Source organism: Marmota flaviventris, chromosome 17, assembly GCF_047511675.1.
Source record: "Marmota flaviventris isolate mMarFla1 chromosome 17, mMarFla1.hap1, whole genome shotgun sequence".
In the NCBI taxonomy this organism is placed as follows: Eukaryota; Metazoa; Chordata; class Mammalia; order Rodentia; family Sciuridae; genus Marmota; species Marmota flaviventris.
This window is the reverse complement of record NC_092514.1, coordinates 47,451,106-47,477,558: the sequence shown is the minus strand read 5'-3', so window position 1 is coordinate 47,477,558 and position 26,453 is coordinate 47,451,106. Positions and strand designations below refer to the sequence as shown.

General features: G+C 40.7%; 1 protein-coding gene and 1 long non-coding RNA gene across 4 annotated transcripts in view; one reads left to right on the top strand and one right to left on the bottom strand.

Annotated features, from left to right (window-relative positions):
• The window catches only part of LOC114079094 (monocyte to macrophage differentiation factor), a 77,344-nt gene extending 68,006 nt beyond the window's left edge, over window positions 1-9,338 (bottom strand). For all 3 annotated transcript variants that reach the window (XM_071603601.1, XM_071603602.1, XM_027920200.3), the window contains exons 1-2: window positions 9,063-9,338; window positions 2,196-2,277 (exon numbers count right to left, since the gene is read on the bottom strand). In XM_071603601.1, the coding sequence (XP_071459702.1) occupies window positions 2,196-2,277; window positions 9,063-9,088 (108 nt within the window). In that variant the 5' untranslated portion in view covers window positions 9,089-9,338. The remainder of the gene's footprint in view (window positions 1-2,195; window positions 2,278-9,062) is intronic.
• LOC114079096 (uncharacterized) lies at window positions 4,226-5,540 on the top strand. Its single transcript, XR_003580437.3, has 4 exons — window positions 4,226-4,285; window positions 4,505-4,689; window positions 4,877-5,069; window positions 5,391-5,540. It is a non-coding gene; the product is annotated as an uncharacterized lncRNA (long non-coding RNA).
• Window positions 9,339-26,453: the final 17,115 nt, after the last annotated feature.

Below are 26,453 nucleotides of genomic sequence, written 5' to 3'. Positions count from 1 at the left end.
CTGGACAATTTAAAAAAGTAAAAATAAAAAGGGCTGAGGATGCAGCTCATTGGCAGAACACCCCTAGGTTCAATCAGTACTTCAAAATATAAATAAAATAAAATAAATACAATGTTCAAATGCCAAGCATATGCCTAGATTTTTCATGGAGGTCCAGATTTTAAAATATTCTGTTCTATTGCCCCCATGGACTACTGAAATTCCAATGTTTCAGTAAAGGGTCAATGAATGAATCAAGTCAATGACTAATATTATGCATACAACACCACACACACACACAAAATCAATTATTCAAGTCATGTCCTGATTTTTAATTTGAATCTTTCATTCTATCCATTTGGGAATTACTGCAGAATGACAGTAATTTTGCAGCATTTCATTTTTAATACTTTTGTTTTTAAGTAAACAAGAACAATCCGCTTTTAAGGCTCAACTACTCAAAAATTTTTAAGAAGCCAGAATCTTAGAATTTTGATCTCTGTGAGGAAGAAAAGGGGAGGAAAGGAGAAATACCAGGAAATCATATTGACCAAATAATATTGTTACATCATGTGCATGTATGAATATGTAACAACAAATCCCACCATTGTGTATAATTATAATGCATGAATAAAAAATATGGAAAAACAGAGAGGAAAAAAAAACAAAGAATTTTACTCTATGCTAATCTAGTTATGAGTGTAGCTGTGACTAGTAAGCATTTTATAATACAAAAACTCCCAGAAATTCCCAAACACTTTATTAATTATTAAAATAAGCACACCTAATAAAGAACAAATATTTTGGCAATCTTTTTGTCTTTTTTGGTCTTGTCTTTTTTGGTCCCCAACATCTACTGTTGCCTTCCTGCAACAGAACGTGAAATCTTGAGAGTTGGGACTGGTACAAATTTTCAGATGCCAAAGATTTTATTGGCCCAGAGCAAAATTAGAATAAGGGCAACGACATAAAGATGCTCATAAACAAAGTTACTTGATTGAAAGAAACATCCATTGAGACATGAGCATTTTACTTTTTATGTTAAAGCGTCCTCTCTTTAATAAAATGATGACAAGAGAAGGTTGTTCTTTAATCTGTTTTAGACACTCCACTGGTTTCTGAAATCCAATTATCTGTATATTAAGATTACATTTTCTGTTCTAAAGACAATATGAGGTTTTGTCAGTTTTTCTTTAATTTCAGCTTACATAAGTGTTTCTTCACTTGTGACATATTCATAAGTATAAGGATTTTTAGGTCTGTTCTAAATAAGTATTATTCCTAAAGGTGAGCTGTATATCTCAATACCCAGACCATTACACTGTACCAGAACTATCTATGATAATTAAAGTAGCTGCTTGTAAACACTTGTCATTAGAGAAATCATTTGGCCATTTTCTATATTGCATTTCTAGACTATCTCCCAGCCACTGTTTTCCCCTCAAAAGCCTCACAAAATGCAAATGGCAAAAGGAATAATAAATCAAAGATAAAATGAAATTTATAATGACATAAGGAAATGACAACTATGTGACATTAACAGGAAAACTATGGAAATATATACATACCCACAAATACTGCATGCACACACAGAAGAAATGTATCAAAGTGTTAAAGTTTGTTTCTGAGTCATTTTGTTTTTAAAATATTTTTCAGTATTTTTAGAGTTTCTTATACTGCGTATATTTTGTTCTTTTAAAGGAAAAAATTAAAAGCTCGGTGATCATATCCTGCTTTGTCTTCAGCAATACAGAATATCACTCTGAGAAATAGTGGTCACTGTGGAGGTGGATGTAGGTGCATCATTTCACTGAGTAAAAAAAGCACCTTTTTTTGAACAAATTGTGAACTCTTTTTGCCAAATGAGCATGGCTGGATTGTCTTGAAAAGGCAATTCCAGGGGTGAAAGTCTTCATAACCAAGGTGTGTTTTTGGCTGTCCTATAACTAGGAGATTTACTTATTACTATTCTTTTAAAGATGATTTTACTGGGAAAAGTAAGTTGAGGATAGAGCAGACAGCAGGTTAGAATATACAAAGCATTCTCCATGTCCACACAGTTTCTGGTGAACAAGACCCACTGCTGATTTCTGGGTAGCCAAGGTCACAGAGGTAGGTAAACCCAACTAATCATGCCAAGGTTATTAGAGCTAATTACCCTTCCTCCCACCAGAACCCTATGGGCAGAACAGCAATAACAGAAAACATGTACTCACTGCATGTGTGTAACAGTTAGCAGCATGTTCATAGCAAGTTGGTTTGTAGCGGCCATTGGCTGGAGCCCGATGGTTCATGAAACTATAGAAACAAAAAGCCATCATGTGAATAAAGCTTAAAGCAAAGGAAAGAACAAGGAGGTAAGCCTGCAATGACTGTTCACCTATTCTAAATGAAGAGGTCACTGGTGAAAATACATAGTTACAGGAAGAAAATCAGAAGCCATTAAAAAAATGTAAACTGGGATAATACCAACGATAGTAAAGCAAATACCCAGGTCTACTGAATGAAGTTTTCTTTTAGTTTACTCAAAAGATAAACCTTCTACCAACCAAAACAAACAGAAACCATATTCAACACTTCAACTGGTACCCCTAATGAGACAAAAAAAAGTCATAACCAAATGGTAAATATTAATAGGAAAAAAAAAACCAAGGGAATTTTTCTGGACTTTAGTTGTTGTCATTAAATGAAAAGATATATGTTGTATTTGAAAGGTTTCTGTTTTCTCTCCCAGAATGTATACAGCTTTATATATGCAGATCTTTATAAAGCTTACATCCCACAATTAAAGGCTTGCCCAACTAGTTTCCCCATATTGTGTTACCTGTTCTGGCAGCAGACAGCTTAAATGATACCTGGCTTCCTCTAGGCCACCTAAACAAGCAGGTATATTTTCACCTTCATTCTTCCTGTATTAAAGGAGTTTGCTTCAAAAACCAAACACATGACTAGTACCTGATATCCTGGATATAAAATTTATATATCTCACAAATTAGCATATGGATGTAAATATTAAAACCTGTTACCAATACAGATACATGCTGGAATTCCATGCTTCCTGTGTACCCCGACACTATCATAATCAGCAACAGAATGAAAACCTAAATACACAAGACCAAGAGATGACAGTGTTCATCTATTTCAGTGTGCAGATGAGGATGCCCCTAAATCTGCACTCACCCAGGTTTCATGGTGGATCCAGGATTAGTCTGACCACTCCCAGGAGGAGAAAAAAAAGTTGTCTGAACAAAGAAGTAGATGCAAAGCAGAAAGAAAGAGGGGTCAAAGAGCCCTGGGCAGCACTTAGGTCTCAGAGGTCAACAGGTTTCATACAATAAAATTATCCTTTTGTAGGAGCTAGTTTGGAGGAGGGGAAAAATTTTTGCCACTAACAAGTTTTGACTAGTCACACATTATTTGTTGACATGATGAAAACCCAGATCAGGCTGACCAAATGGCAGAGCCATATTGCCAAAAACTGGCTAAAACACGGTAGCAAGCCATTCTAAACAGGGCCCAGTTGGTGATCAAAAGACTGGCCAATATTTTCTCCCTGATTAAGAAGGGCCTTAAGTCCTTAAATCAAATAAATAAAAACCAAATGGCAGTTCTGTCAACCCCATACACACAGTTCAGGTGGAATATCTACTATGGGATGAATTTGGGACAGTGAAGATCTTGAACCATCAATGGGTTAGATATTTAATTAGTAAAATACCTACTTATTGATGTAGTCCACCTGTGACTTGAAAACTATTTTTAAAAAGTCTATAGCAAGTAGCTTCTGAATTTATCCAAACTATTCTCACACATAGAGAAATGATTTCAAGCAATCATCTTTTCTCCCATGATAATTCTTTAAATAATACTGCTAATTTCCTAAGGGATGACAGTGTTGCTATACAGCTCTTATTAGTAAAAAGAAAAATAATTACGCTCTTGGGAAGAATGCTTTCAATGTCTGAAGCATTGAAGGACCTACCACATCATTACCCTGAGACATAACAACAGAGCTACAAGTAGCACAGCCTAGTGGGAATTTCAATGGGTAAAAAGTGAGGCTCCAAAATGGCTGAAGTTAGATTAAATTGAAAATGTTCCATGTAGGGTGCAGTAAGTAGGATCTGTCTACCCACCAACAGGCTGCAGCCTAAGATAGCAATTTATATCTCTGGCAGCCCAATCTAAAAATAGACAGGCCATTACACAGCATCAGGGATAGATTTTCACATTTTTCTCCTATAAGCAAAGAAGCTGGTGGCCATGTTTTTGGCAGCGTGGTCCCTGCTCACCTGGAAAAATTCAGGTTAAAAATAAAGTAGGAAATCGTAGAGAAAAAAAGCCCCTGTCTAGTGACTTAAGGGAGTCTCTTTTGATGGACAGGGACAAGATTAGGGCAATAAGGAAAAGTAAGAAGCAAGTATCTTGAGAGCATTTCACTGTCTGGGGCTCAGAGGGATAGACAGCACAATTGTTCTGCTAGAAAATTTTAATAGAATTTTTCCATTTCTCTCTGATCTACCAGCATGCCATCAAGCCTCCTCCACAGTGTTCTGAAGAAATTACTTCTAAGACCTAAATGGAAAAGCAGATGTAAAGTGCAAATAAACTCCCACACATGTGCCTAATCTCTTCCTCCAAAAAAGAACAGAGAAAGGTTCAAGTGTTATGGAGAATAGGCACCCATTTACAGAAGACATCTGTGTTAAGGTAGAGTAACCTAATGGTTACCCAGTGCTCAGAAAAGGGTAACCAGCATGCTGGGAAGGGTCTGAGGGAAGGTGATTTAGTCACAGGGATGGGAACCACACTTAATACATTATTATTTAAGTAGGGGTTTTTAATTCATTGCCTTACTTTGTCTTTCAACATTCTCTCTTGCCTCCTCCTTGCCCAGTGTCCTTATGTGGCCATCCCATGTGACAGAATGCAAAACTACAGAGGGAAAGAACAATTAGGGATCCTGGAACAAGCCTTAGCAATCCACCAGCAGATCTCAGAGGCCCATGATCAAATCCCACAAGCTGTCTTTGATTCCTCTGTGTTCCTTTCTCCAAGTGCAACATCATTACCTTCAAAATACATTCCAGGTCAGTACTTCTCTCTACAACTCCACAATTCCTACCTTAAATCAAGACACCAACATCTGAAGTCTGTGAAAATACAGCCTCTTAACTGGCCTTGCTGCCTGTCCTCACCCAGACTCTCTTCTTTAATACAGCAACCACAGAGTCTAACCCGCAGATCACATCACAACCCTATCCCAACTTAAAACCTACTTTTTGGTAACACTATATCATGTCCCTGGTCCACAAGCCCCGGGCAGTGTAGTTTTCACTTCTCCAATCTCCAGGTACTCCCTTCCTGCAGCTACACCCTCCAGCTACAACACCTTTCTGTTCTTTCAACAGGTCAAGGTCTTGTCTGCCTCAGGGCACTGGTTGTTTATTTCTGCAGGAAAACTCTTCCCCAGCAGGCTCAGTTCTCTTCTCATCCTTCAAGCTTAGCTCAGATGTCACCTGCTCAGAGATTTTTCCAGACCTTCCTACCTAAAGTGTCACTTCAGCCCTTCTCAACAACCACAGACTTTATCATAATTCGTAAGATTTTTTAAAACTTGTTTTTCATTTCATCTTTCCCCACTGTGGCATCAATCCCATGAAGGCTGTCTTGTTCACCATGTCATTTCCAATCCCAAGGACAATGCCCAGCTTATTAATGAAGTTTAATTAAAAAAATGTTCAATGAATAAATGAATAGAAAGACATTTCAACTACTGCTCAACTATTTTAACACAATTTAGTTTTCCTGGGGGTTCAGAAGGTTCTGTAAGAGAAATAGGCAGTTCTACAGTCAATGCAACTTGGAATCTCAAAAAATGAAAACTCAAAGATCGAGACAACAGATCCTCCAAGGGCCCCTTCAACATCACTTAGGCCAATCCTGGGCACAGCACCTTATTATTTATTAGCTTCCCTTTGGAACTGAGCATAATTGTTCAGGAAGTGTATAATGCCAATGTGACTTCATTATTAAATAAAGGGAGAAGGCATACCTAAGGAGACCACCCCAATCCTATGATTCAATGCTCTAAAAACATGCAAAACAGGCACCCATGGAAGACTTCTAACACTGCAAGATAAGATACTTTCCCATATATTCAATCTTGAAGCTAACCATTGTTCACAAGGCTGGGATGAGGAAGAGAACATCCATATCCTCAGAGACGTCGTGGTGTGGACACAGAAAAAGAAAGGATGAGCTATCCATAAGGGTGGTAGGGAGAGAGACACAAAACTGATCTCCTGGGTCTGCCCCTTCTTAACTGTGCCTATAGGCAAGTTCCCTGTTGTTCTTTAAACCTATTTGTTCTTTTATTAAGTGGGTATAAAATTCTGTCTTCAAGGGTTATAGTTGATGAGATGGGTAAACTATAAGTACCCAGACAGTGCCTTGGCACCAACAGGCACTCAATTAATGTTAGCAGTTATTATCATTAGTCAGATGTTGTGAATGGGGAGGAATGACTATATATGTATGATTTGGCATACTTGGATTCTCAACTGGTAAATCAATAAAATAAGCAAGAAAATATTGTGTCCCTCTGTAATCTTTCACATCCTCAGTTTTTTGAGAAACCACAATTGCATAAATCCCTCCAGTTAGGATAGCAGTCTGTTTCCTTACAGCCCTCCTTCATAGGAATGGCAGAACTCTGGATGCTGACCCAAAGCCACAATAACCACCAAGTTTCATTTTGAACAAAGCAGCAAGGTGTTCTTGTAATTTAGGCATAGCTACAAACTGTGGCCTAATGAAATGTCTTTACTGCAATCCAGTGCTTTTCAATTGGGTCTAAATGATCTATCAGGAAAAAGAGCAAACTATTTGAAAGACAGCATGTCCCTCCCTACAATTCCTGTGTAATTGACGTACCTGCAACTATAGTGAATCCTCAGAAAGATGTGTAACGAACACAGCTTCCAGAAAATGTAGACTAGTATTCTCAACATTTTAATGTGTAAACCACAAAAATCAGGACTTTCCAGTAATATTACCTTTTATTTGCAAGTTCAAATTGATGCTTACAAATAGCTTTCCAATCTAGCCTATCATGAACAAGAAATTACAGAATCACTCAATTCTTCAATCAAAATCAATGTAGATCTAGATGTCATAAAGAAACTGTTAATATCCACAGTGCACAATAATATGCATCTGCTGAGAAAATTACTATCTATACTACACCAAAAGAAAATGCCTGTATTTTCAATTTTTAAATGGATAGAAGAATCTAAAATCACATTACAGTGATGCTAATAAAAACTAGACAGATTACTGTCCAGCAAAAAGAAGGTAGTGCAATCAGCTGAGAAGGCAGGATCCTAAGTGAAATTGGTTGGGCTTTTTTTTTCCCTTTCATTTCTTTTAGGACTGTTTGAATGTTTTTGCAACAAAAAATAAAACAGGCTTTTTTGTTCTTTCTTTAAAATAGAAGAATTCAAAGGGGCAACAGAGAAATACAAACTTAATCAAATAGGGAAGGGGTAGTTTCACAGAATAGAGCCACTGTTCTCTGAAAACAGGAAGAACACAGATGTGCAGACAAGTAAAACCAAATCAAACAAACCACATGCATAGAGCTTCACAAAGCATGCCTGAACCACTGTTACATTCTCCCTTATCCCCTACAGTCCCCAATTCTGATATAAGGTTTTAAAGCCAGAACACTTTCGTTCCCTTTTGCCCTTAGAAACATTGATATGAAGTTCCCATTTGGGAAATGGTGCCAGGCTTTGTACACCCTGAGTGATGAGCAATATTCAGAAGCCAAATCTTCAAGTTGGTCCCCTTCCTGATGGCACAGACTACCACAACTCATGGCGGGGGCGGGGGTTGTTGGCTCCTTTACCTTTTGGGACTAGGAAAAGAACAAGATAAGTATAATGCGTAAGTCGGCAGTGAAGGAAGATACTGGAAGCAAGAAAAAGGTGCACTTGAAAATTGTAAAATTAAGGCAGTGCCTAAAAACTCAACAATAACCTCTTTGGAAGATTTCAGGTATGTCTTACTTTAAGTTCCCCATCACAGCCTGCTAAGCTAGCTGGCTGGTGGTGAAGGTTTGGGAATAGGGATGGCTGCCTTGTTCAGACAAAGGGATGGAGAGTTACTACAAACACAGGAGGGGTGAACTTTCACCCACTTAAACGAAACAGAAAAGCCCAGAGCTTCCTCTGGGAACTACGGGCCAGCGGCCTCCATCCACTGCTGTAGGGCAGAGACCAGCAGAAGTGAAGGCCGCGGTGCGCACCCCCCACCTCTCGCGGTCTGGCGTCCCCACCAGCTCTTCTGTGAAGAAGCAGCCGACCTGCCTTCCGGTGGCGCCTCCTGGGTTCCTCCTCCTCTTGGTTTCCCAACCCAAGCGTCTCAACAGCAGGTCTCTGCACTCGAAAGCTCTGCACTTGCTCCTTCGCTGAGCCCAAAATAGCATGGCTCTGGCACTCTTAAGCCTGACAACCAGCGAAGCCCCGACATGGTCAGAGAAGGCTGGGCCGGATGAGCATGCCTCAGTTTCCCTGTTGCTGGGGCCATTCACAGACAAAGCATCCAAACCGCCCAGGCCACTCTCCCCCGCTTTACAACACGTCAGGACTCAGTAGCAACCCTCATTCCGTGCGCCCCGGGAGACCCCAACCCGGGGGTAAAAGGATGGAGGCCAAAGCCTGGGCGGGAGGACTCGGGGGGCGGCACTGAGGCTGGGGCTCGGGTCCTCAGGGCTAGCAAGAGCTCTACTTGGATGGGGATCCGGCCGGCAAAACCAGTGAATTCCTGGGAACCAGGGCAAGAGCGGGCTCCGGATGCGCAGATCGCGAGGGGCCACCCAGGTCAGGCGCCAGCTCCGCGGAGGAAGGGCATCGCACAGGGACAGAAGGGCAGGGAATCCCTTGGGAGCCGGACCAAGCCAGGGCGCGGGATCCACCGGGATGCACCCAGGTGAGGAGCCAGGACCCACGCGCGAAGGGCCGGAATGTGGGGACCCGTTCCCAGCACCAGCGGCGCGGCGGGCGCGCCAGCCTTCTCACCGCTGGAAACGATTCTTGAACCGCATTGATCCTCCGCTCCTCCTCGGGGGCCGGGAGCTCCGTCTCGTCAGCACCGGCGGCGGGGCGCGCGGCCCTCATGGGCTTGGGCTGCTCCAGAGGCCGCCTGCGTGCCCGGTGGAGCCGCTGGGCCGGAGTGGGCCACGCTGGGGGTCGGGACAGGGCCGGGGCCAGATCCGGCGGCTGGGGGCGGGAGGGAGGCCGCTTAAACGGCCGCGGCGCCTCCCGCCTCCCGCCTCGCCAGGTCCTCCGCCCCCGGATGCCCGCGCCCCGCCCCACCGCCCAACTCCACCCCCGCCCGCTCCGCCCTTCTGCGTGCGCCCGCGGCCGCCAGCGCGTCACCGCACCGAGCGGCCAATCAGCGCCCGGAGCGGCGCGGCGGCTACGCTGCCATTCATTTCTGAGGAGCTCGGGCGGCGGGGCGGGGCCTTACTGAGGCGGAGGAGGGGCGAAGAGAAAGGGGAGGGGCGATGGAAGGGCGGTGCTCTTCCATACAGCGTTGAGATGCAGCATGAATGGAGATGGAGGAGGGGGAGAGGAATTATAAAAGGATTTGGACTAAGACTCTGAAAAGCAATTATGAAAAACATAGCAAACAAGGACCTCTGATCACATTCTATTCTTGTTTCGGTATCATTCATCCATCCTTCGTCACGCATTTCTCCATCTTTCTATTCCTTTATTTCTTCATTATTTTGAGTGTCAGCTGGCTATTGTGAGAGATCCAAGGCAGATTTTTAAAACCTTTGCTTGTCTGTCATATGAAAGGATTGAAACCTTTAAGGAATAATCTAACACTGAGATTCAATGAGTACCATGAAAGGAGGGATATTCTACAGGGATTCTTTTATGTTATCCTCCCATTTATCTTTTGATATTTTATCCAAGCAGCTTCTAAACCATCTAAAATATAATGCTGAATCAGGATCTTGTAGCTAAAGCTTTTGAACTCAGTGGGCTTTCTGGAAGAGAGGTTCAAATGGATGAAGGAAATAGGAAAATGAATGAGTGATTTACTGAGTCTTTCTGGGACCACTTCTGGAATTTAAATGTGCTCCCCTCAGTTAATCTGTCCATATCATTCCCTACTCCTCAAAATGGAAACTCTCAAGAGAGCATTAAGCCAGCTTGTTAAGGGGGTTTACTCTGCTGGCAATGAAGCATTGGAAAGCTGGAGGATTCTTCCACCCATAATTTTAATTTTACCCATAATTTCCTTTTCTTTAAATCCTAACACCAGAATCTAGAGGGGTGTTTTCTATGGTGATTGCATTATTTTTTTTTTTCAGGAACATTTCTGGATAGGCATTACCTTCCTCATTCCACACATAAGGAAACTGAGGCTTTTAGAGGTTAAGAAACTTGTCAAATGGAAAACTCATACTATCTTCCTCTAGCAATAAAGCTCTAGATCTTTTCAGTATGCCTAGGCCTATGTTTCAGTATGCCTCTTCCTATGTTTTAAAGTAGTATATGTCTCTTTAAATATACATACACTTTCTCTCTCTCTTTATCCATACTAAGCCATGAAAATGAAGATGGACTGAAAAAGTCTATCATTTGACCTCTTAGGACTACTAAGTTAAGTTATAGGGAAGGGAAGGTAACAAAGGAAAGAACTAATAAAGATAGATGAAAAATAACCATATGAAATAGCATAAGAAGGGTTATAAAAAAGGAACCTCAACTGTAACAAATATACCAGTCTGTCGGAAGATGTTGATAATGGAGGAGGCCATGCATTTTGAGGGGGGAGATTTATGGGAAATCTCTATACTTTTGCTGTGGACTTAAAATGGCTCAACAAAAAAAAGTCTTTAAAAAGAAAGTACTGGTATATGCTGCAACATGGATGAACTTTGAAAACACAATGTTAAATGAAAGAAACCAGTTACAAAAGACCACATATTATATGGTTGCATTTATATAAAATGTCTAGAATAGACAAATCCATAGAGACAGAAAATAGATTAGTGGTTGTCTCAGCAAGAGAGTGGGAAGGTATTGGAGAGGAAATGCTAAGAGGTATAAAGTTTCTTTTGGTAACTAAAGAAAATGTTCTAGAAGTGTGGTGAGGGATACATACTCTGTGAACACAGTGTAAGCAATTAATTGTACACTTTAAATGAATGGTTTGGTATATGAATTGGTATGGTTTGGTATCTGAATGGGGCTGGTTTGGTATCTGAATAAGGCTGTTAAAAACTATTTTGAAAAACATCCATTTCTGTAAAAAGATAAAAATCAAAACAGATTAAAATGGCTGGAGCAGGAAAACTATATTACTTATACTTTTATTAAAATTTTTCAAGAAGCTCAGACTTAGTAGGTACTCAACAAATACATGAATTTGAGAAAACATAATAACTGAAAGCAACAACAATACCATGAACCAACAGATGCCAGGTCACATCCTGAGAGTGGGTCATGGATGTGCAGAGATGTACAATCAGAGTGTGATGAGGCTAATTAAGGGAGAGAGGGAGAGAAAGAAGTCTGAGGAAGGAGTTTGAATGAAATGCCAGCATGATTTGGCATAGCCTTTCACAAAAATAGATTAAATAGGATAAAATAAAACACCTTGACCTACAATTGTCTCTTCTGAAGAATTATAGGAATATTAAAGGAAAGTGGCATATTTAACAAATATGATCAAAGTTTTAAATTAGCCTTATCATTCATGAAGCCTATTTTCCATGGTAAATGCAGGCCTCAAAAAATAAAAATAAAACACAATAAAAATAGCATCCTTTGAACACCTGCCACACTTTTTATTTATTTTTTTTAAACTGAAGTTTCCCTTTGCATCTCCTTCCCAGAAGGAACCCAGTTGTGTTTGCGGAAAAGATACACCAGATTCAGATTCAATTTAGAGATTAGGGGGGGTAGGAGCAGAAGAAAATGGAAATTTGTTGGTTCTAAGTTTTTTTTTTTTTTTATCAGCAGGATGTGACATATTTCTTGAGCTCAGAGAGTCAGTTGTTCTTTCTGAGAACCTATAGGCACATATTTGCATACAAAAAAGCCTGTGCCTAGATAGAAGGGATTTTTGACAGAGCAGACTTAAGGTTCAGAGGTAACCTTGGGGAGAATACTCACTCTGCTCACTGAGGGACACAGAGACCCTGGATAGGATGCCAACCACACTAGGAAGCACCAGGGACGCCCTCCCCTTGATGTGACGTGATCAACAAATCAGAAAATAGCAGACCTGCTCCAGACTTTGACTCTCAATGTCCTGGAAAGGTGACTAAACTTCAGTGATTGGCTTTCAGTCTGTCTCTTTGCAAAGAGAGATGAACTTTTTAATCTACTTTGATTTTTATCTTTTTACAGAAACAGATGTTTTTCAAAATAGTTTTTAACAGCCTTATTCAGATACCAAACCATCTTTGCAAAGATGGCCGAGTAAACAGTTATTTCAAAGGTAGATGCTTCCAGCCTTTTCCCCTTTCCTAAAGAGAATATCTTTTCCTATTTGGTCTTTTGTCCACATTCCCTTACCTGCTGGGAATGCTTGTCTCTGGATCCCAGCTCCTAGACTTTCATGATAAAATAATGGGAGAAAACAATGGGAAGGAGGAAAAACCCAAGGAGGGAAAAAAAGGGAAGAACTTAAGAAAATAAGATGTATTGATCTATATGATGAAGATGAGTGAAAAAAGAAAGCCATTATCTAGGGGGATGTTGGTCAAGGCGTTTTGAGAGGTGAAGAGGGATTTAGCAAAGTAAGAGGATTCTTAGAATAAGGAATTTGAGTAGAATGAGAAGAAAATGAAAGGGACCGGGAGAAGTTTTATTAAGCATATGTAACAGATATGCTAATATTTTCTAGCAAATACAATTTTGGGCTCCCTTTAAAATTATGGTTATTATCAACTGTTTGGATGTATTGATTCAACAGTGACTCAGAGATGGCATGGAAAGGGGAGGTACAATGGTTACATGGATTAATTTTTTGAGTGCCTAACATGGTCCTAGAACTTCTATATCCATTATTTCATTTTATTCATTAAACCCTCCTGTGAGATAGATGATATCATGCTTATTTAATAAATGAAGAAGATAATGATTACAGAGGTTATTGCAAAATGCTTCAATTTGTATATGGAAGTAAAAAAGTTAAGATATAGACATGAGCCCAGGTTTTCTGACCTCAAGCTCAGTGCTTTTCCTGTCCTTCCTTCATCTCAGTATATGACTGTGTCATTCCTCATGGCACAAAGCAGCATTCTTCTCTCAGTGGACAATCAATAAGTGGCATTCTGTTAGCTATAGTGGTTGTTTCCCCTCAAAAAAAAAAAAAAAAGATTATTCTTTGACTGTAGGACACTTTGCCTGCCTCGTGACTTTCTTACTGAGCATGGAAAGAGGGTTAGGATGTTCAGCTCTTTCTTTAAAAGAAGTTATGGGAATTGGTGAGAATAGGGATGGGAATACCAGAAAATGCAAAGTAGACACCCCAAACCCACATCCAACGAAAAAGAAGCTGATGGCAGTCGTTCTCACCATGTGGTTCAGAGACAACAAGATCACCCAGATGTCAGTCTGTTTAAAATTGATATCTGAGCTTTTGCTTTAGTCAAAATAAAAAAGTAATATTTAACAGAATGTAGATGGCCTTCCATTAGGGTCATTTAGTCCCGATGCACCTTACTTCTTTAGGTAGAGGTGGTAGGAACCACTGTGGATACACACCTGTGGAGTTCTTTTATTGTGCCACAGTCAACCGAGAGGGGAAAGAGTTGAGAGATTCTTAGTGCCTCTCTATGGTCTCAGTTATCCTATGTGGTCATGATAAATAAGCAGAAGTAGCAAAATGAGGCATAACTTCCCTTAAAAAGGGAATAGCAGAGTATATTGATGGAAATGCTCAGTACTATTTTTAACTTGCCCGCACTGAAAGCTGATGCGCTGGAACATGCTTACTATTGTAGGGTCCAGATACAACAGTTTATCATCATTCATTTATAATTCAAATCCAACTGGGCCTTTTTGAACAAGCCTTGCACCTCCATTGCTGATATATACTTGACTCTATTTCTGGGCTATGCATATGCAGATTCAACCCATGGTGGATAGAAAATACATATTTTGTTAAATTCCAGAAAATTCTTAAGAGCAAAACTTGACTCACTGCACTGAGTACTATACTGAATTAACACAAGTGAAGAGATGTGATAGGCAGGCACTGTATTAGATATTGTGGGTACTCTAGAGACCAATGTAAGTATGCAGAAGAATGCACAGTCTATATGCAAATACTGTGCCTTTTTCTATAATGACCTTGAGTATCCTCAGAGTTTGCATTCTGAGATCTTGTAGGAGAGGGCAGGTCTTGGAACCAATCCTCTGTGGATACTGAAGGACAACTGAACTTGGAAGCAACACAAACCTAAAAGATACTTTGAAAGCACCAATGTTGCTGTTACCAAAGTCTCTTGTGAATATGGAAAAGGGAATTTTTTTTCCTATCACACATTTATTCGATGAACACTTGTTGAAAGTCTCATGAGCATATAGGTCCGAGAAACCAAGTCAAATAAGATAGACTCTCCTCAATGACCTTCAGGTGATGGGAGAAATAATCGCCCATCAATCACTGTGTAGTGTGTTGTGTGCTATGGTGATGGAGTATTTATTGTCCAGGACATTTTAGAGGTACATAATACAAATCACTGGTGATATTAAGGTGGGGCAGCAGGAGGGGGGATGGTAAAAGAGATGACATTGAGACTTTGTCCCCAGTGGTTAGTTGGGAGAGAGCAAGTAAGCAAGGCAAGAGGGATAACAAAGTTGGGATTCAGGGAAAAGAGAATATAGCACATGCAAAACCCTGATGGGTCTGAAGGTCTGCAATTCCACATGACACAGCAAAAGTCCTTGTGCAGAAGTGTAGCTGATGAACATGGAGGCAAGAATGTTCCCAATTGAAGAAAGGCTCAATGTGCTAAATTAAGGAAATTTGCAGATTACACTGAAAGCAGGAAAGACCCATTGAGAAACTTGAAACACACAAATGAGGTCATCAGTTTTTTATTTAAACCATCTCCCTGATAAAATTTGTATGGAGAATGGCTGGAAGGATACAGAAGAGATTGTTGATTGTCTAGAACAGCTCTAGCAGTAGAGCTTCCAATGATGATTGACATGTTCTCTAAGCCACTAAGCTGCCTCTTGTAGCTACTTAACACTTGAAATGTGCTCAGAGGAGCACAATTTTTACTGTTACTTAGTTTTGATAAACTTAAGATTAAATAGCCATATGTGATGAGTGGCTACCATATTGGATAGTGCAGTTCTATATTATTTTTCTCTTCGTTGTTGCACTGATAGACACCCCAGTTTGTTAGTTGGGCACATGACTTCCCAGAATAAAGACCACATTTTCTAGCCTGCCTTCCAGCTGAGTCTGTCCATATGACTAAGTTCTAGACAATAGGATGTGAGCTGACATGCAATCTATGGATCATGCCTTTAAAAGTGAAAATTCCCTTTCTTAATTTTCTTTCTCCATAGGTTGAAATGTGGACATTGAACAGTGGCATTTGGACTAGATGGCAAAGGTAACTCTCTGGCACAGCAGAGCAGCAAAATTCCTGGGCCCTAATGACTTTGGCCCAGAGTTTCCATGCCAGTTCATGCTTTTAAATGACAGAAATAAATTTTTATCTACTTTATATCACTCTTATTTTGGGTTTCTGTGACATACATCTTATCCTAACAAATGTTGTAAGTGAAATTGGAAGGATAGGGACTATTTACAAAAGAATTACAATAGTCCAGGCAAGAAGTGATGACTATTAGAACTAAAGCCACATCAACTCAAGTGCAGAAAAAGGGAATAATCTGCTGTGCCCCATGGTACACACCTGTAAACCCAGCAGCTGGGGAGGCCGAGGCAGGAGGATCGCAAGTTCAAAGCCAGCCACAGCAATGGCGAGGCACTAAGCAATTCAGTGAGACCCTGTCTCTAAATAAAATAAAAAAGTAGGGCTGGAGATGTGGCTCAGTGGTTGAGTGCTCCTGAGTCGAATCCCTGGTATCCCCCCTCCCCAAAAGGGAATAATCTGAGTGTGTCAGTTAGCTTTCCATTATTGTGACAAAACACCTGAGATAAGCTCATAAGGAGGAAAGGTTACTTTGGGCTCATGGTTTCAGAAGTTTCAGTCCATGGTCAGTTGGCTCCAATGTCTTTGGGCCTATAGTGAGATCGTATATCATGGTAGGAACTGCATGTATAGAGGAAACTTTGTACCTTGTGGCCAACCGAAAGCAAAGAGAGAAAGAAGGGAACAGGTGCCCAAAGTCCTGGTCAAGGTCATAGTGACCTAACTTTCTTCTACTAGGCCTCATTATTCAAAGGGTCCACCATCTCCAAGTTGTACCACAGACTGGTGACCGAGTCTTCAACACAGGAACTTTGAAGGGTACAGGAAGATGATGTCATTCTTTACATAAAACCTAAGGCTATGACGATACTTCAGAGCCAAGGAGGAAGACAGTTCCACCTATTACTGCTTCTGTGTGCATAGCCTTTAACTCACAATTTAGTACCATTTAAAAATAGAAATCTAATGAGCAAAGAGAAATAAAAATAGGCCACACACTGTTCCCCAGATCCAGCTCAGCTCTGCAGCAATGATGTATAATTAAATCAGTGTAGTACCCTGACCTATTCTGAAACTGAGAATTTTTTTTTTTTGGATTATTCAAAGGAAGGGCAAGCTAAGAGTTAACATGCAAATTGTAGGATAACTTAAATATGTATATTTTTCTGCCAGCAAACCACCAAATCCCATGTCAACAAAAATATCGGCAAGTTGTGAGAGACTCCTTAATTAAAAAATAAGATTCGTTTAAAAATATAGCACACCCATTGCTTGCCAACGATTTTACAATAGTATTTGAGGTAAATTAAGTAAGTTTCCTTTACCATTTTTTAACTTAAAATTTGCATCAGAAGCCCTTTCTTCACATAGAATTAAATTAAAAAAAAAAAAAAACCTCTCGTTAGAGTTTTGATTGCATGGGATCTTAGAGGGTTTTTGTATGAATAAATGAATGATGATTTATTAAATGCAAATGATTTTTCCAGGCATTTTAAATACCAGAACTACATAGAACTCTTGGCGTGTAGGAACTTATCCAAACCCCTGCACTGAGAAACTTGACCAACCCTAGCATGGCTTCCCAAGGTGGCATCCTTGGGACAATTCAGTCTCCTTTCCAGTTCAAGGCTGTCAGAAGAATTGACTATTTGTTCTAGCCAACAACTGACCCTCTTACCTCCCTTTCCTAAAGCTGTACTAGATTGTGCTTCCTTTTCCTTTGATATGTATATGTACAACACAGGAGTGCATCTCTCAGGGACCTGATAGGGCCAGTCTCTGTGTGAGACTAGAATACTGACTCCCATCAGTGCCCAATAGCACACACAGCTGACCTACCTTCGTTAACACTGATCATACCTCTGTAATTTTTCAATTCCCTGGCTTTGCTTGAGCCCAGAATACTCCCTCTTTGCTACTTCTTTATTCTCCCTTTAAAATGCCCAGTCACCCCTGCACAAACCAAAATGGAGCTCTCCTCTTTCTCTTACTGTCAGCAGTTTCCCAATAAAATCTATTTTTGCCACCTTAACTGAAGTCCAGCTTTGTTGACCTATTTCAGAGGCATGAGCCAGGTCCATTCATCTAAGATCTCCGTGACATGGCTTTATCATTGTTATTTGGAAGATGAGGAAATTGATCTACCAAGAAATTAAATAACTTTCCCAGTATCACATTTATAGCTCATTAGTCTCTGAGTCATAGAATTACATAATTATTCTGCTGCAAGAAAACTTAGGATTCATTTTGTCCAGGCTTCTCATTTGACAGGGGATTCTGAGAACTGGAGATAAATGCCATCTGTTATAAGAGTCAGAACTAGACCCCTAGATATTTTGATGATTTTGATGAGCTAGGAATCCTTCCTGAAGTTGCTCTAATATTTATAAAAGAGGCAAGGCATGATTTATTTACAAATAAATCCACTCAACATTCAATTAAATTTAAAACTTCTAAGTCATTTAAACTTAGTGTATCAAGAAATCATACAGTTAGCTCTCAATCTGCTTTCTCTTTGGCCCAGTTGTTTGTGGCAAGCTTATGCTCCTATAGTCAAGGAAGATTCTCTTAGGCAGGAAATCATAATCCTTTTTTTTTTTTAAGAGAGAGAGAGAGAGAGAATTTTTTAATATTTATTTTTTAGTTTTTGGTGGACACTACACCTTTGTTTTATTTTTATGTGGTGCTGAGGATCAAACCCTGTGCTCTGAGCATGCCAGTCGAGCATGCTACCGCTTGAGCCACATTCCCAGCCCCAGGAAATCATAATCCTTGTTGAGGGTAGGGGCTGAGGAGGGAGGCCTGCTGAGTTCAAGGGCAAAGAGAAGGTAGGATTTGGTCAAGCAGAGAGATAAGAGAACAGAGACCCAATCCAGAATTTCCACTGACCAATAAACAGAGATGTGAAAAACAGATCTGCCTTTGGATGGAGAGACTCCATTATCTAAAGGTGACTCACTAGTGTGGTCAAAGGATTGTGGGTATTTTGTGGCCATACCTGTGACTCTCTAAACAGAGACACAGGCCACAAGGAGAGATAACATTGGCTTTTTTCTTTACTGATCCCCAGCTCCTCTGATAACAGTATTTTTGCACACAAGCCCTAAAGAATGTTTACATAGCTCTTTCACATATTCTGTCTTAGCTAAGCTGTAGCCAAAACTCTTGGCTGCAGGCAGGGCATTTTGTAAAGGAAGCTGCTGAGGCTCAGACACATTAAGGACCAGTTCAAGGTGGCCCAGTGACCATGGCAGAGCTACAACCACAATAAAGGCTGCCGAATCTGAATACTTTGCAGAATGTGATGGTCTGCAGATCAGAGATGTCCTGAGTTGAGGACCCTGTGATGAATGTGACTTTGGGGTCCACAATACATAGGAAGGCACAGGCTTTCAACTCAACAAGTGCGCGCGGGGTTCTTTTTTTTTTTTTCCACAAAGCAGCTTTGCATATTTAGATGATGAAAGAGTCAGTTTATCATAAGCGGTGAGGTTCACAAAATCCTAAGGCAGGAAACACCAAATTGCCAAATCCTGGGAATTTTACAGCTGACAGGAAATGGGGCTGTTCCATGACTCTCTGTGGCAGCTCAATCTTCCATTTACATTCCTTCCTTTGCTCTTCCCCAGAGTTGTTGTTGTTTAGTTTTCTTCTGTGTGCTGGATGCTGCTGCTTCTTCATTGACTAATCAAAGTGACCATCAAAGTGCTGTGCTGTTTGAACCTTGGTGGGGGGTTGGGGTGGGGTTGTGCCTTGACCTGCCTGGGAAAACACTGTAGCACAGCAGCTAAGAACTGGTCTGCAGACAGATTACTTGGGCCGGACTCCTGATTTATCACTTAACTTTTTTTTCTTTTCCGGTTTCCTCATCTGTGAAATGGGGTGAATAACAGTTTTGGAGGGGCAAAAGGAACTTCTCCTCTGCCCTCTGAAGGTTTTGATGATTGGTTTAGCTAACATAAACTGACAACAGACAGAGTCACAGGAGAAAAGTCGTCCAAATGCATTAAGCAGGCAGGGATATTACCAGAAGGTGAGTTCCCAGCAACCTAGGAAGCTCATGTTCCCTCTTCAGAGGAGAGAGCGAGTGGGGGATATAGAAAATTTATAGGGAGAATAACTTTTCAGGGAGACAAATGAACTTGAAGAGCAAGCAATAATCTGGGACAAAATTCATCTGGGATTTGGGGACACTTCAACAACTTTTCTTTCCTGTAAGTTAATCTTCCAGAGAATCTGACGTAAAAGTATGTAGGGGAACCTCAGAGAAAGTCTTCTCTAGCGGGACCTTGGTTCTGACATAGCTTTTTATTTTATTGTTTTAGTTCAAAATACTCAGTATGTCCAAGGGCCGTATTGTGTGACTTGATTTTCTGAACCCCCAACAGCCTAAACTCCATAGGATATACTGAAGAGATAAAAAATAATATCCTTCCATATTCAGCATAGTGACAGGCACAGAGTATATGCTCAGTTAATATAGCTACTATCTTTGTTATCATTGTTATAACTCTTGGTGTTCACAGCTCCTACCTGAATATCTTCAGGTCCCAATTTAAAATTCTCTGTGGAAAGTACCATTGGTAGAGCTCATTTTGTCTCAAAAGGGCACAGGTATCCAGGCCTAATAAACTGGCTATCAAGGTCCCATCATCTCAAACTGGGAGTGTACCGTGGTACAAGTAGGTGACTCATCCACAACTTGAGAGATGTGAGTACAAGAAAGTTGTTATGAAAGGGGGCATGGGTGTGGCTAGCAATCCAGCAGTGCCTGTTACAAATTGTGTGTAAGAATTTGTTCTTTGACATTAGCTATCTAATTTTAGTAAGTGTTTACAGCCTCTAAATTATAGCCCCAAACTGGATTAGATAGAGAAATTCATCCTAATCTCTTTTCCAACTGCATGCTTCCTTACATCCCAGAGATGCCTATGTTTAGCTCAACTGAATTTATCAAATGCCAGTATCATGCACAGTGTGGAGGTGATGATGTTGGGGTCCGGTTAGAAGACAGGACTTAAAGATGAATAAGGAACAAGTTCTGTCTTTCAAAGTATTTACAATCTGATAAGAATTGAAAGATAACTTTAACCAAGAGAATGCTATGTTATGTAGCTATGGAACATAAAGTATAAAGGTACCACAGAGAGGGATAGATACACTCAGTCTAGTGGGGTTTGAAAGAAAGTCTTCATGGGCAAAGTCTTTTGGCCTAGGTGGTGAATGGGTGGAAAGACCCTGACCAGCTGAGATGAGTGAAGAGTATATTACATACAGTTTGAGTAAAGACCATGAGTAAGTTTGCAGAGACAAGAAGATATGGTGCCCACTTGGACCCAAGGAAGTGGTCTGGTTTGGTTCAAGTGTAGGTTATTCACTTAATGGGGAAGAGTTTTTAATTTATTTATTTTAATTTTTAGTACTGGTGATTGAATCCAGGGGCCCTCTACCATGGAGATACATTCTCAGCTGTTTCTAGTTTTTTTCTTTGAGACAGGTTCTCACTAAGTTTCCCAGGCTGGCCTCGAACTTGCAATCATCCCGCCTCATATTCCTGTGTAGCTTGTTTTACAGGTGTGCACCACATACCCCTCTGGGAAGAGTGTATAGAAATAGTGGCATGACATTACATGAAGGACTCTGATGCTAAGATAAAGAGTAGGTGCCTAATTTTATAAACAAGGAGAATCAAAAAAGGAAACTAATAAAATACCTGCTAATTATTTTTATGTTCTTATCTTTTTTAGCTGCATGTGTTATAAAAGCATGCTAGTCTAAGTTACCTTCCTAGAAGTTCAGAATTATATAACTCATTTGCTGAAGCTCACTACATCCAAAGCTCTTTTTTTAATTCTTCATCTTCTTCTTCTTTTTTTTTTTTTTTTTTTTTTTTTTTGTGAGACAGGGTTGCACTAAGTTGCTGAGGCTGGCCTTGAACTTAAGATCCTCCCACCTCAGCCTCCAAAGTAGCTAAAATTACAGGTGTGTGCTACTGTGCCAGGTTTCAGGTGCTATTCTAAGTACTTAGCATGTATTATGTTCTCATAATAATCCTTGGTGCCCTCATTTACCAGTGATAAGGCTGGTACTGTGCAGAAATCAATCTAAAGCCACTCCTTGGAGTGGGATAAAGCTAATGTCTAAACCTAGCCACAGCACAATGTCATATGGCTATGAAATCCTTTTGCAACAATATCTAAACTAGCTCACACAATTCTGGGCTTTAAGGAAAAGAATTTATTTGTTGCAAGCTCTGCAGGAAATGATGCTTTTGCCAACCATAATGAAACAGAAGGGGGAGATCTAGTACTTATGGCTTAATTACTTATGGTCTTTCTCTGTACCTGAGAAGTCAAAAACTCAGCCTTAATCCAGACTAGGGATATGAGAGAAGATTCATTGCTCAATCAAAGACCAGAGAGCAATTCCCTATAGGACTTTAGACTCTGAATAATTTATATAGTGATTCATTCCCTTCTTCTATGAAGCTTTCACTTTCAAACCAAAAGAACATCAGGAAGCACAGGTGTTTTCTTAGAATCAAAGGGTATTAGAACTGGGAAGACTTTAAACTGTTGCTCAACTCTGCGTCCCCACTACACATTCAATTCTTGGGTCCCCCACAACCACATTTTCCCCTGCCTCAGCAGTTCTCAACCCTTCTATTCCATGCTGCACACTCAATGGATGACATCCACGTGTGTGATATGTTACCTCTGCAGGTGAGATAAGGTGAGATAAGAGCTTGAGGGTTTTGTACAATTCCTGGCACTCTCACCTCTTGTGCCACGCCTTCTTCTTCCACTCAAAGTTAATCAATAATGTAAGTAATTTAGAGGGATGCCGTTTCAGAGACAGCCTTGGTTGCATCCTAAAGTGTGTGTTTGAAAGCCATCCACTTGCAAAGGTTGGCAATTTGATCAATGTCGGCCGAAATGACTAATAACATGCCACTCGGCTGTTCTTGAGAGGTAGGTTTTGTGGATGAAAAGGGCTGCTCTCACCTGTGGTCTAGATCCTGCCACTGGGAAAGAGGAGTTCCTCATTTCTGATGAAAACTCATGACAACTTTGGACAGTTTTTACCATCAGCAAATTCTTTCTTTTATTCAGTTGGAAAAAAAAAAAGTCTCTAATTGCAACTGGCCTGCAACACCACTGGCAGATCCATTTGTGGCCTGCTTTGCATGTTCCCCTAACCTATTTGAAAATTTCACAATTCTCTTGGAGTCTTTTACTTCATTACATGTCCCATGCTCAGCAGGTGGCCTCCTCTGGGCCATACCAAGTGCTAACACAGTGTTTCCTGGATGACTATCTTTTCCTATACACATCAGTTGGCATGGATACACCAGTGCTGGACTCAACTCTAACAAAATTCCCTTCTTGTCCCAATCTCAGAGGAAGGGGCTAGTCCCTTCTAAAAGGCTCATTTTGTCCACTTGGGCTTTAAATCTAGTCCTGTTTGGCTAATTCAAAGACCTAGTTACTTTGCATATAAGAGACAGTGTCATTCCTCTTGGGTAGAAATATTTTCTTTCCTCCAAGGAGAACTTCATTCTGAGCAATTGTTCCATTTTAGAAATCTAAGTAGTGAATATAATCCTTCTCAAAGAAACTCCTAAATCATTCATTTGCTGGGCAGTGTTCTTAATTTAGAGACCTATTGGAAGTACCCGGGGAGCTTTCAGAATTCCTGATGCTCAGGCCACGTCTCAGAATAATGAAATCACAATTTTGTGGGTGGGAGGTGGGGGGAGTGGGAACCAGATGTTGATATTTTTCAAGCTTTCCTGGCAATTCCAGAATGCATCCAAGGTTAAGCACCTCTGGTGTAAACTCTACCCTTTCTCCTCAAAATGTGGGACCTGGGCCATCAACATTGTCATGTGAGCATTGGTTCAAAATGTAGAATCTCAGGCTCCATCTTTTGAAGCAGAATCTGTTTCTGAAAAAGATACCCTGGAGATTTCTAAGCACATGAAAGTCATTTAGATCAGACTCTAGAGCAGGAGCTAGAAAATTGAAATCCAGAAGCCATGGCCATCTCACTCCCTGCTTTTGACAACAAAGTTTCATTGAAAAGAGTCACATCCACTCTTCATATAGTGTCTATAAATTTTTTGGGATTACAATGGCAGAACTGAGTAGTTGTAATGGGCCTCGTAGCTGACAAAGCCTAAAATATTTAGGAAGGGTGGCAGAATGTGTCACCCCCAAATATGGTACTTTGATATAAAGGTGACCTAGAGAAAAGGGCACCTAGAGCAGATGCAAGAAGGGCCTTCTAATCTTCCCTTTCTACCCACTCCCAAAAATGGAGATTAAAACTTCCGCATGAAAGATGCCCTCTCTGTACCAAGAGAAGAGAGACACTCTTTTGTGGAAAGTCACAGCCCAGACAATTTTATACAAACACTGTTATGGTTTAGATGTGGTATTCCCCAAAATCTTAAGTGTGAGACAATGCAATAAGGTTTGGAGGAGAAATGATTGGGTCGTAGCCTTAACATAATCAGTTAATCAGTCCCTGATGGGATTAACTGAGTGGTAGCTGGAAGCAGGTAGATTGTTGGCTGGAGGAGGTGGGGGGATATTGGGGGCATGGCTATGCATCTGGAGAGTGAAGTCTCTCTCCGTCTTTTTTTTCTTTCTTGCTTCCTGATCACCATGTGAGCTGCTTCCCTCTGCCACACTCTTCCACCATGTTGTCCTGACTCGCCTCGAGTCCCAAGGAATACACCCTGCTGTCTATTGTTGGAGACCTCTGAAATTGGGGGACCCTGAATAAACCTTTTATCCTTTACAGTTGTACTGGTTGGGTCCTTTAGTCACAGCAGTTAAAAAGCTGACTGAAACAAACACCGTTGTTAAAATACTCCTTTTACCTAGACACAATGGCACATGCCTTTAATCTTAGCTACCTGGGAAGCCAAGGCAGGAGGATTGTGAGTTCAAGGCCAGCCTGGAAAAGTCAGCCTCATCTCCAGAGTAATAGTGAATGGATGAATGAATGAAAAACTTCTTATCCTCTTTTAGCTTTCCCTCATAATTTGGTTCCTTTTTCACAATTGTTCCATCTAATACAATAGCAGATAGGTTTTGGTATTTCTTTGAGTCCTTATTTCTTTATAAGTGTTCCCATGTTATATAAAACTTTTATTGAATTCTTGTGTTTTCCTCCTGTTAATCTGTGTCATGTCAATTTAATTCTCAGGTCCAGCCAGGGTCTTGGAAGGGTAACATGTCCCCTCCCTTACATTTACCTACACTTATTATCTGGTCCTTTTAGATAGTTTGCCGACCACTGCTTTAGAGGATGCAATGGTCAGGTCCAGCCAAGAAAGTATCTCTCTGCTTTTTTTTTTTTTTTTTTTTTTTCAGGGCATGGGCAGAAGAGAGAACAAGATGTATCTTTTGGCACACAGTCCTTTTATATCCATTTACGAGGGTCATCCTGTCAAAGCAAGCCTGTTGTTTTTGAGTTTCTAATAGAATTAATTCTGGATATATTCTCAGAGGAACAGATGGGTTGGCACAAGTTCTCCCTCAGAATCATGCTCAGACACAAGCAGACACCTCATGTCGTTTAAATGATGTTGCAGAATCATTTGACTAATGCAATATTGCAAAGTCTCTACTGGAAAAACAAGATGACATGAATCAGGAAGATGAGCTCCAGTGCCTGGCAACCACCAGTCTTCCACTCCACTCCCCTTCAGAGATAAGAAGTTTCTTTTTTTCCCCCGCTTCCCTGTCTATCAGCTTGATTGCATCTTTTAAAAACTATGTGCCCTTCCTATTAATTAACCACTGGCCTCCAGTTAAGAAGTCAGAACTCACTCCTTTTGCTCAGTAATGGGGAACATGGAGCTGGCCTCCTCTAAGAGAAACACTTCTGCAAGGCTGCTGGCACAGCCTCAGGTCAATCTTTCCTCTGTAATCACAGAACAGAGAGACATTAACCAGCTCATGACTACATTGATCTGTGGCCTTGTCCCAGCGGCCACTGTATAGCTTTGCTTTTCAAACCCAAATGTACCTAGAAATCACTTGAGGATCTTGTTAAATTGCTGATTCTGATTTTGTAGTATGGGGGCTCAGCTGAAGATGTGGCCTTTCTAACATGGTCCCAGATAACGTTGACAATCCTGGGATCAAGTCTGGAAAAGAGAGCAAGGAACAGCAAAGCGTGGCCTATGGCCAAATCCAGCCTGATGCTTTTTCTGTAAATAAAGTGTTACTGGATGACAGCGCTCTTATAGGTCTGACATGCTGTCTGTGGTTTCTTTCATGCTGTGATGGAGGAGTTGAGTAGTCATGACAGAGACTACCTGGACTCCCAGTCTTAAAATATTTACTGTCTACCCAATTACCAGAAAAAGTTTGCAGTGCTAATTCTCCAAGGGTAGCCCAAGGACGGCCTGCATCAGCATCATTTGGAGGTTTGGTAAAATGCTGATTCCCAGTGTCACCTGCAACCCATTCCTAGGACCGTTGGGGGTAGCCCCGGCAAGCCCATTGTTAGGAGATGCTGAGGAGACACACCTGGAGGAGAAGGCATACCTTGTCTTATTGAGGGAACTGGTCATTGATGGGGAGGGCATCTTCCTGGCATTTGATGCTTTTCTTTAAGGAACTCACTCAGGGATTGACCAAATTGTGGTATGTGCCTGTATGACTATGTCCCAATGTATCCTAAGATTATGTATAATCAGAATGTACCAATTAAAAACCAATTTTAAAAATTTAGAAAGAAACAT